The sequence below is a fragment of the Neofelis nebulosa genome, chromosome 1, assembly GCF_028018385.1.
Source record: "Neofelis nebulosa isolate mNeoNeb1 chromosome 1, mNeoNeb1.pri, whole genome shotgun sequence".
Lineage (NCBI taxonomy): Eukaryota > Metazoa > Chordata > Mammalia > Carnivora > Felidae > Neofelis > Neofelis nebulosa.
In genome coordinates this window covers 52,330,442-52,343,169 of record NC_080782.1, presented here as the reverse complement: position 1 = coordinate 52,343,169, position 12,728 = coordinate 52,330,442, and the positions used below count along the sequence as shown (strand labels likewise).

The 12,728-nt window shown below is 41.7% G+C and overlaps 1 protein-coding gene across 2 annotated transcripts in view; it reads left to right on the top strand.

Moving 5' to 3' along the window:
• The window catches only part of ATP10B (ATPase phospholipid transporting 10B (putative)), a 264,814-nt gene that overhangs the window by 168,372 nt on the left and 83,714 nt on the right, over window positions 1-12,728 (top strand). For both annotated transcript variants that reach the window (XM_058722392.1, XM_058722400.1), the window contains one exon: window positions 1,821-2,025. In XM_058722392.1, the coding sequence (XP_058578375.1) occupies window positions 1,821-2,025 (205 nt within the window). The remainder of the gene's footprint in view (window positions 1-1,820; window positions 2,026-12,728) is intronic.

Sequence of the window (12,728 nt, the reverse complement as noted above, 5' to 3'; positions counted from 1 at the left end):
GTAGCTGCCGTGCTGTGCTTTCTGGAGCCACAGGAACTTCCAAAGAATTCTATGGGTCTTTAGCATGGCAGGGTGTTCCCCAATACTAATGTCCCTGATTATTTTGTAGACTCCGATCAGACCTTCCCTTGGTTGGCCTTCCAGATAGAAGCACACTCATTCAGGGGACTAGGGGAGTCATCTTCATAGATCTTTTATGACAAGGACAATGGGGTCTTAGGAGGGCTTGTTCAGGGTTCTCCAGGGGGCACCAAAGAGGAAGCAAGACCTCAAGCCCTTATCCTTCTTAGGGACTTTTATGAAGTCAAAAGAGAAAAGTGAAATTGCAGTCACATCTCTTTCTCTGTGGAAGAGTAGTCTTGTCATGCCTGGGCACCCAGATTCTAACAGAAACTGAAGCAATAACATGCCCAGAGGGGTTCAGCATCCGTAGAGAAAAACAGCAAAGGAGAGCTTACCTCCTTAGGCCTGGCTGGTCTGAGAGGCATCCAGCTGCAAGCCAGCTGGGCTCAGTTGAAAAGACCACATGTAGAATATTGGTTTGGTTCCACATCCCATATTTAAAGAGAAACATTTCCAAATGCAGCCTTAGACGAAACAGCTCACACCTCCAGGACAGCTCTTGAAACTATCATTCATACAAGAATAACAGAGGACACTTGGAAAATTAAATTTGACTTGGGAAGCCCAAAAGATTTCAGGGGACACCTGATGAATGCCTTAAAATATTTACAAAATGGTAGAAGATGGAATATATCAGGCTCTCCAGGAGAGCAGATCTAGCTCAATATTTGGCTATGTAGTTGGAGGACTTTCTAAGATGAAAGCTCCTTGAAATAGAATGTCTTGCCTTGGGTAGTAGGGAGTCCTTTTGCTGTTGGTGCAAAAGCTGAGGCTGCATAACCACCTGAGACCCGAGGAGGGAGGGGGATACTTTTGAGGCAGAAGGATCTCCAAGCATTGAAAACTGTAGGGATGTGTGTCAACCTGGACCTGGTCTCAGGTTTCAGCTCTATTTTTGTAAGACCTTGGAAACTTTTCTTGGACCCTCAATTTCCTCATTTGTGAACTGGGTCTAACAATATCTATTCTAGTGGGTTATTATGCAAGTAAATAAAGTATTAACAAACATTAATGCTTGGCACAGTAGAAATCCTACATTTGTGATTATTGTTGCCACTGTGATATCTGAGCTTGATAAATTGAATAGAAAGAGACAGTTCATAATCTCCTCAGATTTCTTTAGCCCTCTGATTCTATGATCACCATGGGTCCCATCTTGTCAACCTTACTGTTGCTGTCTTCCTAATTCCCTGACTGCCCAGAGCTTTCTGTTTCAGCACAGCCCCAGATCTTCCTCCACAATGGTCTATATCCTCACTTTCCTACTGCCACTTTCCTCTCATAATTAGAAATAATCTTTCCTTGCAACCTGCTTTCTACAGGTTAGCTACCTATTCTGGAAAATTATGTATATTAAGAGTACTATAATAATAATATAATAATATGACTATGTAGTCACCTTCTCCCTCTTCCTTCTTCGGCTAAGAAGCAAAGCTAAGCACAGTCAACAGCCAGCAGTCAATCAAAACTCTAAATGATCGTGAGAACAGATCTTCTACTAGTGGTATTCTATAGGTCATGCTTAGCTTTTCTAGAGAGATTATGATGGTGGTCATTTGGAGGTAAAATACTAAACAGTCTTGCGACAGGCTTCCTGTGGGACATTTAGGCACAGGTGGGACCTTCTTCTGTTCACTCATTTAATTTTCTAGAGAACCTTAAAACTCACTCTGACCCCTGTTGTTCTCCCACCCAAGAAAACAGCAGAGCTATGTGAAGAAGTGCTGGAAGGATGTGCGTGTGGGCGACTTCATCCAAATGCAATGCAATGAGATCATCCCAGCAGACATACTCCTGCTTTTCTCTTCAGACCCAAATGGGATCTGCCACCTGGAAACTGCCAACCTGGATGGAGAGACAAACCTCAAACAAAGGCGTGTTGTGAAGGGCTTCTCACAGCAGGTAAGGATCTTTCTAAGATTTCCAAAGGTGAGGTCAAAGGGAAGAAGCAAGCGAACTCTACTGGAAAACTGAACTCAGTCTGGTGCCAGAGGGAAAGTAGGAGATGCCTCCTTTTCCCAAGTACTTAGGTACACTTAATCTTCCCAGCAAGCCTCTTAATGGGTATTATCCCTATACCACTGATGGGGAAACTGAGGCTTAAGAAAGGTAAATAACTTGCTAAAAGTCTCAGAATTCCTAAATGGGGGCCCACTATGTTTAAGGAAACTGTGGTCTCTGTTCTAAACCAAGGAGTCTAATATCTATTTGGTTACCCTTAGGACCAACCCGCTTTCCATGTTTATGCAGCCCTGCCCATCCTGCCCAGCTCTGCTCCCTCAACCTCTCCCTCCCTGAATCTTCTCTAGTACTACTTTGACCCCAGCATAAACTTATAGGAAGGTATTGGTAACTATTTTTTCACTTGTGTACATCTTACTTTCCCTCCTAGACAAACAGGGAACAATTGTCAACATCTTTATTTAACTCCCACATTTACACATATGGTACCTTGAACATCATGGGGAAGTCATTATTGTCTGGAGGTTGAAGAGCCCAGGCTCCGGAGGTTGACAGAGCTACACTACCATTTATTAGCATTGTCACCTCAGGAAAGTTACTCCTCTCTCACTTCTTTTATTCCCTCACCTGGAAAATGGGTATAAAAATAGTACCTTCTCCATTAGAGTGATTCTTAAGACTGAACAATATGTATAGCAATTACTTAGTATGAAGGTAAACATATAGTAAGAGACCAGTTAATAGTCTGCAGTAAATATCAACGGTGTTCATAGGCAATGTATTGAGTAATTGAAACTGGGTGTGATTGATATTCCAATTTTTAATTAAAAGTCCCCTTGAAAGGGTTGATTTTCAATCTGGAACCTTTCTCTGCACATGGAAAAGAATAAAATTCTATCACTTTCTTCATTCTGCCAGTCTTCAGCAGGAGAGAAATTGGATGAGTCAGGGGATTTATGGGTGAGAAGGCAAGTGCTTCATTCCTCAGAGATTATCATAAACTAGAGTTAGGTTATCTAGATTGAAACTTCTTGAGAGAAGACAACTCCACTTAACTCACTTTGCCCCTCCCAAAGCACCGGATGAGCAGTTCTCACAAAATCTCTTTGGTACGATGGATTCCTCAGGAGTCTCTTCTCTCGCCTCTGCGTGTTTCTCCCCTAGTTCTGTTATGAGATTCACATGAGATAAAGGAAGGAGGGAATGAAATATAGGGCTTGGTGCATAGTAGGCCCACAGTAAATGGTCTGTTGCTGATACCTCAGCTGCACTTACTGCCCTGGGCATGGAAACCCCCATGACCACATGGCTGCCATCTGCTTTTCTTGTCATTTCTCACGTTCAATTTTCCATTGGTCTCCAGGCTCCACCCAAGTCAGTCACTGCACTGGTGCTGGGTGTCTAAGTTTTCTCTCCTTTGCTTGTCCCCACCACATTCACAAAATCACCCTAGAGTTTACAAGGACAGGATCTGAGGAAAGTTCACAAAGCCATTCTAGATACACAGCAATCTATTTCCTGGCTCAGGGCCCTGTGGCCTGCCCTCTAGATCAGAGACTTTTAAGCTTCTTTAAACATAATTCACAGTAAGAAATACATATTATGCATGTGCAACACACACAGGTGGATGTGTGTATGTGAGATGTAAAATTGCCACCTGATACTACATGCAAAGCACTCTGAGACTTTCTATTCTATTTCATTATTTTACAAAGCTCTGGGAGCAGTGAAACTTGTGTTTGCTTACAAACCTACCCCTCTGCCGCCCCTTCCCAATCTCCTCATCTCTGTTCTGAGTCCTCTTTATTCTCTCTCAGGCAGCAGGTTTTCAGGGTTGTTGAGTTTCAACCAGTAGCTTCTCTTTTTGTCTCTGGCAGCAGCTCCCAAGTTGTTTCTTGTATTTTAATTAGTCAGATAGTTTGGGATTTGACTGGAATGAAGAGCCAGATAAAAGGGTCATTCACACTCCAGTGCCATAGACCAGCCAATTTAATAACATCTCTCAAACTCTAACCCTGAATTCTCACAGGGTAGTTGGCATAATGATTTACAAAAAAAAAAAAAAAAAAAAAAAGTTAAATTCATTTGTGAAGGGAAGAAGATTTATTTGAGCTTGAAGGTTTTTAGCGTTCTCTATTTGTTCCTTCATTCTCCCCCTCACTTTGCTTAAGTGTGTTTTTCCATTTCTATAATAATAGTTATAATGATGACGTACTTTTATTAAGTCCTTACTGAGCCTTTGCATGATTATCTCCTTTATCCTCACAAATCCCCACTGAGAGAAGGGCTATTATTGTCCCCACTATACACCTGAGGAAAATGAACCATAGGAAGGTTAAGTAACTTGTCCAAGGTCACTGAGCCAGGAAGTGCTTGAAACAAGATTCAAAACCAAGTTTATCCAAAGTCTCAACTCTTAAGGTTTGTAGCAGCTCATCTCCCTGGCCTATTGACTATTACCCAGAGTTTACCCAGAGATGTTTACTTGAAAGCACACATTTATCATTTTTAATATTCTTTTCACATATAAGTAGTACATGGTAGGAAGAATAAAAGTAGGCTTATCCAGGTCGCTGAAAAAGGAATCTGGGCTGTTCTTTGCTATCTTGCTTCTCCCTTATGTCATCAGTGCAAAAAGATTTCTGAATATAGGTAGAATTCTCTTCTAACTCTATACTATAGCATTTCTCAAATGTGTTGGGCAAACATTGATGACAGTTGCAAGAAAAATACATTTTGCAAAATCAAAAAGACAGAAGACATTAGGTTACAAATTTTCAAATATTTCAAATATTCCTGCCAGACTGCTCAGGTACTTTGGTAAGCCCAAGGAGGAGAGGGGACAGGTACTAGTATGTAGCATTTCTAAACACTTAACCACAGAAAGCTTTTATTCCAAGGAACACATTCCAGGACTACTACAGGGGATGTGGGATCACAATTTAGGGATTTGTCCCAAATACATTAGAGGTGTTCAAGATGTACCATAATTACCACAGAAAGAATCTTTTAAAAATATACATGCATCCTTCCGCATTATCACTAAGTTATGGCTCACCAGGACTGAGTAGGGGTCAAGCGTTCATATGTTTTATTTTTATTTATTTATTTTTTTTATCTAAAAGGATAATTTATTTTTTTTACAGATGAAAATTTGAAGCATAGCGATTTTATTTTTTTTTCTTTTTTTTCCAATATATGAAATTTATTGTCAAATGGGTTTCCATACAACACCCAGTGCTCATCCCAAAAGGTGCCCTCCTCAATACCCATCCCCCACCCTCCCCTCCCTCCCACCCCCCCATCAACCCTCAGTTTGTTCTCAGTTTTTAACAGTCTCTTATGCTTTGGCTCTCTCCCACTCTAACCTCTTTTTTTTTTTTCTTCCCCTCCCCCATGGGTTTCTGTTAAGTTTCTCAGGATCCACATAAGAGTGAAACCATATGGTATCTGTCTTTCTCTGTATGGCTTATTTCACTTAGCATCACAGTCTCCAGTTCCATCCACGTTGCTAAAAAAGGCCATATTTCATTCTTTCTCATTGCCATGTAGTATTCCATTGTGTATATAAACCACAATTTCTTTATCCATTCATCAGTTGATGGACATTTAGGCTCTTTCCATAATTTGGCTATTGTTGAGAGTGCTGCTATAAACATTGGGGTACAAATGCCCCTATGCATCAGTACTCCTGAATCCCTTGGGTAAATTCCCAGCAGTGCTATTGCTGGGTCATAGGGTAGGTCTATTTTTAATTTTCTGAGGAACCTCCACACTGCTTTCCAGAGCGGCTGCACCAATTTGCATTCCCACCAACAGTGCAAGAGGGTTCCCGTTTCTCCACATCCTCGCCAGCATCTATAGTCTCCTGATTTGTTCATTTTGGCCACTCTGACTGGCGTGAGGTGATATCTGAGTGTGGTTCTGATTTGTATTTCCCTGATGAGGAGAGACATTGAGCATCTTTTCATGTGCCTGTTGGCCATCCGGATGTCTTCTTTAGAGAAGTGTCTATTCATGTTTTCTGCCCATTTCTTCACTGGGTTATTTGTTTTTCGGGTGTGGAGTTTGGTGAGCTCTTTATGGATTTTGGATACTAGCCCTTTGTCCGATATGTCATTTGCAAATCTCTTTTCCCATTCCGTTGGTTGCCTTTTAGTTTTGTTCGTTGTTTCCTTTGCTGTGCAGAAGCTTTTTATCTTCATAAGGTACCAGTAATTCATTTTTGCTTTTAATTCCCTTGCCTTTGGGGATGGGTCGAGTAAGAGATTGCTACGGCTGAGGTCAGAGAGGTCCTTTCCTGTTTTCTCCTCTAGGTTTTTGATGGTTTCCTGTCTCACATTCAGGTCCTTTATCCATTTTGAGTTTATTTTTGTGAATGGTGTGAGAAAGTGGTCTAGTTTCAACCTTCTGCATGTTGCTGTCCAGTTCTCCCAGCACCATTTGTTAAAGAGACTGTCTTTTTTCCATTGGATGTTCTTTCCTGCTTTGTCAAAAATGAGTTGGCCATACGTTTGTGGGTCTAGTTCTGGGGTTTCTCTTCTATTCCATTGGTCTATGTGTCTGTTTTTGTGCCAATACCATGCTGTCTTGATGATGACAGCTTAGTAGTAGAGGCTAAAGTCTGGGATTGTGAGGCCTCCTGCTTTGGTCTTCTTCTTCAAAATTACTTTGGCTATTCGGGGCCTTTTGTGGTTCCATATGAATTTTAGGATTGCTTGTTCTAGTTTCGAGAAGAATGCTGGTGCAATTTTGATTGGGATTGCATTGAATGTGTAGATAGCTTTGGGTAGTATTGACATTTTGACAATATTTCTTCTTCCAATCCATGAGCAGGGAATGTCTTTCCATTTCTTTATATCTTCTTCAATTTCCTTCATAAGCTTTCTATAGTTTTCAGCATACAGATCTTTTACATCTTTGGTTAGATTTATTCCTAGGTATTTTATGCTTCTTGGTGCAATTGTGAATGGGATCAGTTTCTTTATTTGTCTTTCTGTTGCTTCATTGTTAGTGTATAAGAATGCAATGGACTTCTGTACATTGATTTTGTATCCTGCAACTTTGCTGAATTCATGTATCAGTTCTAGCAGACTTTTGGTGGAGTCTATCGGATTTTCCACGTAGAATATCATGTCATCTGCAAAAAGCAAAAGCTTGACCTCATCTTTGCCAATTTTGATGCCTTTGATTTCCTTTTGTTGTCTGATTGCTGATGCTAGAACTTCCAACACTATATTAAACAACAGCGGTGAGAGTGGGCATCCCTGTCGTGTTCCTGATCGCAGGGAAAAAGCTCTCAGTTTTTCCCCATTGACAATGATGTTAGCTGTGGGCTCTTCATAAATGGCTTTTATGATCTTTAAGTATGTTCCTTCTATCCCAACTTTCTCAAGGGTTTTTATTAAGAAAGGATGCTGGATTTTGTCAAAGGCCTTTTCTGCATCGATTGACAGGATCATATGGTTCTTCTCTTTTTTTTTTTATTAATGTGATGTATCACGTTGATTGATTTGTGAATGTTGAACCAGCCCTGCATCCCAGGAATGAATCCCACTTGATCATGGTGAATAATTCTTTTATATGCTGTTGAATTCGATTTGCTAGTATCTTATTGAGAATTTTTGCATCCATATTCATCAGGGATATTGGCCTGTAGTTCTCTTTTTTTACTGGGTCTCTGTCTGGTTTAGGAACCAAAGTAATACTGGCTTCATAGAATGAGTCTGGAAGTTTTCCTTCCCTTTCTACTTTTTGGAATAGCTTGAGAAGGATAGGGATTATCTCTGCTTTAAACGTCTGGTAGAACTCCCCTGGGAAGCCATCTGGTCCTGGACTTTTATTTGTTGGGAGATTTTTGATAACTGATTCAATTTCTTCGCTGGTTATAGGTCTGTTCAAGCTTTCTATTTCCTCCTGATTGAGTTTTGGAAGAGTGTGGGTGTTTAGGAATTTGTCCATTTCTTCCAGGTTGTCCAATTTGTTGGCATATTATTTTTCATAGTATTCACTGATAATTGTTTGTATCTCTGAGGGATTGGTTGTAATCATTCCATTTTCATTCATGATTTTATCTATTTGGGTCATCTCCCTTTTCTTTTTGAGAAGCCTGGCTAGAGGTTTGTCAATTTTGTTTATTTTTTCAAAAAACCAACTCTTGGTTTCGTTGATCTGCTCTACAGTTTTTTTAGATTCTATATTTTTTATTTCTGCTCTGATCTTTATTATTTCTCTTCTTCTGCTGGATTTAGGCTGCCTTTGCTGTTCTGCTTCTATTTCCTTTAGGTGTGCTGTTAGATTTTGTATTGGGGATTTTTCTTGTTTTTTGAGATAGGCCTGGATTGCAATGTATTTTCCTCTCAGGACTGCCTTCGCTGTGTCCCAAAGCGTTTGGATTGTTGTATTTTCATTTTCGTTTGCTTCCATATATTTTTAAATTTCTTCTCTAATTGCCTGGTTGACCCATTCATTCTTTAGTAGGGTGTTCTTTAACCTCCACGCTTTTGGAGGTTTTCCAGACTTTTTCCTGTGGTTGATTTCAAGCTTCATGGCATTGTGGTCTGAAAGTATGCATGGTATAATTTCAATTCTTGTAAACTTATGAAGGGCTGTTTTGTGACCCAGTATATGATCTATCTTGGAGAATGTTCCATGTGCACTCAAGAAGAAAGTATATTCTGTTGCTTTGGGATGCAGAGTTGTAAATATATCTGTCAAGCCATCTGATCCAATGTATCATTCAGGGCCCTTGTTTCTTTATTGACCGTGTGTCTAGATGATCTATCCATTTCTGTAAGTGGGGTGTTAAAGTCCCCTGCAATGACCACATTCTTATCAATAAGGTTGCTTATGTTTATGAGTAATTGTTTTATATATTTGGGGGCTCCCGTATTCGGCGCATAGACATTTATAATTGTTAGCTCTTCCTGATGGATAGACCCTGTAATTATTATATAATGCCCTTCTTCATCTCTTGTTACAGCCTTTAATTTAAAGTCTAGTTTGTCTGATAGAAGTATGGCTACTCCAGCTTTCTTTTGGCTTCCAGTAGCATGATAAATAGTTCTCCATCCCCTCACTCTCAATCTAAAGGTGTCCTCAGGTCTAAAATGAGTCTCTTGTAGACAGCAAATAGATGGGTCTTGTTTTTGTATCCATTCTGATACCCTATGTCTTTTGGTTGGCGCATTTAATCCATTTACATTCAGTGTTATTATAGAAAGATACGGGTTTAGAGTCATTGTGATGTCTGTATGTTTTATGCTTGTAGTGATGTCTCTGGTACTTTGTCTCACAGGATCCCCCTTAGGATCTCTTGTAGGGCTGGTTTCGTGGTGACAAATTCCTTCAGTTTTTGTTTGTTTGGGAAGACCTTTATCTCTCCTTCTATTCTAAATGACAGACTTGATGGATAAAGGATTCTCGGCTGCATATTTTTTCTGTTTAGCACACTGAAGATCTCGTGCCAATCCTTTCTGGCCTGCCAAGTTTCAAAAGAGAGATCAGTCATGAGTCTTATAGGTCTCCCTTTATATGTGAGGGCACGTTTATCCCTTGCTGCTTTCAGAATTTTCTCTTTATCCTTGTATTTTGCCAGTTTCACTATGATATGTCATGCAGAAGATCGATTCAAGTTACGTCTGAAGGGAGTTCTCTGTGCCTCTTGGATTTCAATGCCTTTTTCCTTCCCCAGTTTAGGGAAGTTCTCAGCTATTATTTCTTCAAGTACCCCGTCAGCACCTTTCCCTCTCTCTTCCTCCTCTGGGATACCAATTATGCGTATATTATTTCTTTTTAGTGTATCATTTAGTTCTCTAAGTTTCCCCTCATACTCCTGGATTTTTTTATCTCTCTTTTTCTCAGCTTCCTCTTTTTGCATAACTTTATCTTCTAGTTCACCTATTCTCTCCTCTGCCTCTTCAAGCCGAGCCGTCATGGTTTCCATTTTGTTTTGCATTTCGTTTAAAGCGTTTTTCAGCTCCTCGTGACTGTTCCTTAGTCCCTTGATCTCTGTAGCAAGGGATTCTCTGCTGTCCTCTATACTGTTTTCAAGCCCAGCGATTAATTTTATGACTATTATTCTAAATTCACTTTCTGTTATATTATTTAAATCCTTTTTGATCAGTTCGTTAGCTGTTGTTATCTCCTGGAGATTCTTCTGAGGGGAATTCTTCCGTTTGGTCATTTTGGATAGTCCCTGGAGTGGTGAGGACCTGCAGGGCACTTCCCCTGTGCTGTGGTGTATAACTGGAGTTGGTGGGTGGGGCCGCAGTCCGACCTGATGTCTGCCCCCAGCCCACCGCTGGGGCCACAGTCAGACTGGTGTGTGCCTTCTCTTCCCCTCTCCTAGGGGTGGGATTTACTGTGGGGTGGTGTGGCCTGTCTGGGCTACTTGCACACTGCCAGGCTTGTGGTGCTGGGGATCTGGTGTATTAGCTGAGGTGGGTAGGCTAGGTGCACGGGGGCAGGAGGGGCAGGCTTAGCTCGCTTCTCCTTAGGTGATCCACTTCAGGAGGGGCCCTGTGACAGCGGGAGGGAGTCAGATCCACTGCCGGTGGTTTGGCTCCTCAGAAGCACAGAGTTGGGTGTTTGCGCGGAGCGAGCAAGTTCCCTGGCAGGAACTGGTGCCCTTTGGGATTTTGGCTGGGGGATGGGTGAGGGAGATGGCGCTGGCGAGCGCCTTTGTTCCCCACCAAACTGAGCTCTGTCTTCCGGGGGCTCAGCAGCTCTCCCTCCCTTTGTCCTCCAGCCTTCCCGCTTTCCAAGCAGAGCTGTTAACTTATGACCTCCCAGACGCTAAGTCGCGCTTGCTGTCGAACACACTCCGTTCGGCCCCTCCGCTTTTGCCAGCCAGACTTGGGGGCTCTGCTTGGCCAGCAGCTGCCCTTCCACCCCAGATCCCTCCCGCCAGTCCGTGGAGCGCGCACCGCCTCGCCGCCCTTCCTACCCTTTTCTGTGGGCCTCTCGTCTGCGCTTGGCTCCGGAGACTCTGTTCTGCTAATCCTCTGGCGGTTTTCTGGGTTATTTAGGCAGGTGTAGGTGGAATCTAAGTGATCAGCAGGACGCGCGGTGAGCCCAGCGTCCTCCTACGCCGCCATCTTCCGTGTCCAACCAAGCATGGATATGTTTTAAATGTTCCCCCTTATATCTCAACATGAACCTACTACCTTCTTGAAAACCTGTACAACAGGTGTCACCTGTGTCACCTTGGGCACCTAAAAAAAACACTTTTTTTTTTTTTAATGTTTTTTTTAATTTATTTTTGGGACAGACAGAGACAGAGCATGAACGGGGGAGGGGCAGAGAGAGAGGGAGACACAGAATTGGAAACAGGCTCCAGGCTCTGAGCCATCAGCCCAGAGCCCGACGCGGGGCTTGAACTCATGGACCGCGAGATCGTGACCTGGCTGAAGTCGGACGCTTAACCGACTGCGCCACCCAGGCACCCCAAAAAAAACACTTTTAATAATAAAAACAAAACTACCATCTCTCTGCTTCTTACATGTGCTAGTTTCTTTGCATGCATTGTCCCTGCTAGTCCTTGCAACCACCCTGCGAGATGGATATATCTATCCTCCTTTACAGATGAAACTCTGAGGAATAGAAATAGCAAATTTTACCATTGTCTCAGAGAAGGTTTTGAGTACCTACAGATATGGTTTGTATGGAAATTTGATATCTTAAGTAATAAGTATCAATGGCTTTTGTTTGTTTTCCTTCTAAATCCTTAGGGGTTAATACCTTCACCTTGCCAAAAGGGTTTTTACTAACAGATTTCTAGAAATTTTCCACCCCATTCGTACACCCACACTCATTTTTACATCTTGTGGATGATGAGAGATTAGTATATTCTGTTAATTCAAAATCACTAAGACAAACTTTGTCCCAGCTCCCCTATATCAGCATTTCTCAAAGTGAAGTCTGCCAAATGCTTATCTCAAGAGAGAGTTGTTGAAAAACAAGGTTCATGGTCAAATCTGGATGGAAAAATCTGTGTCCTGTCGACCTCTCTTAGAGGGTCCAGCATACATTAACATAGTAAGGTCTCTGAGAAGATCTGCAGGCAACAGATCTTTTAAACTTTAACCCTGAGTTTTCAGAACTGTTCTTGAAGACAACAATTCTAGCATTCCCATGAAAATTTGGGGGAAAAATTAACCTGGATTGTGAAGCACACATGATCAAAGCAGGTGAGCAGTAACAGAGAAGTTAACAATCTTCATGACTTAGGCAATTCATTCTCCACTTACCCAAACAGGTTCCATGAAATTATAAACATAAAAGAGCTTCTCAAAAGTAATTTCCTCCCGTGACATGAGATATCATTCTCAAGGTTTCCAAAGAGTTGCTTTCTTTTTTTTTATAATATTTTTAACGTTTATTTATTTTTGAGAGAGAGACAGAGAATGAGTGAGGAGGAGCAGAGAGAGAGGGAGACACAGAATCCGAAACAGGCTCCAAGCTGTCAGCACAGAGCCCGACGCGGGGCTCGAACTCACAAACTGTAAGAATCATGACCCAAGCTGAAGCCAGCGGTTCAACCGACTGAGCCACCCAGGCGCCCCCCAAAGAGTTGCTTTCAAATTCTTTTTCTCAGAATTCAACTTGGACCAGGCCAATTGTTTTTTTCAATTCAGACTTTT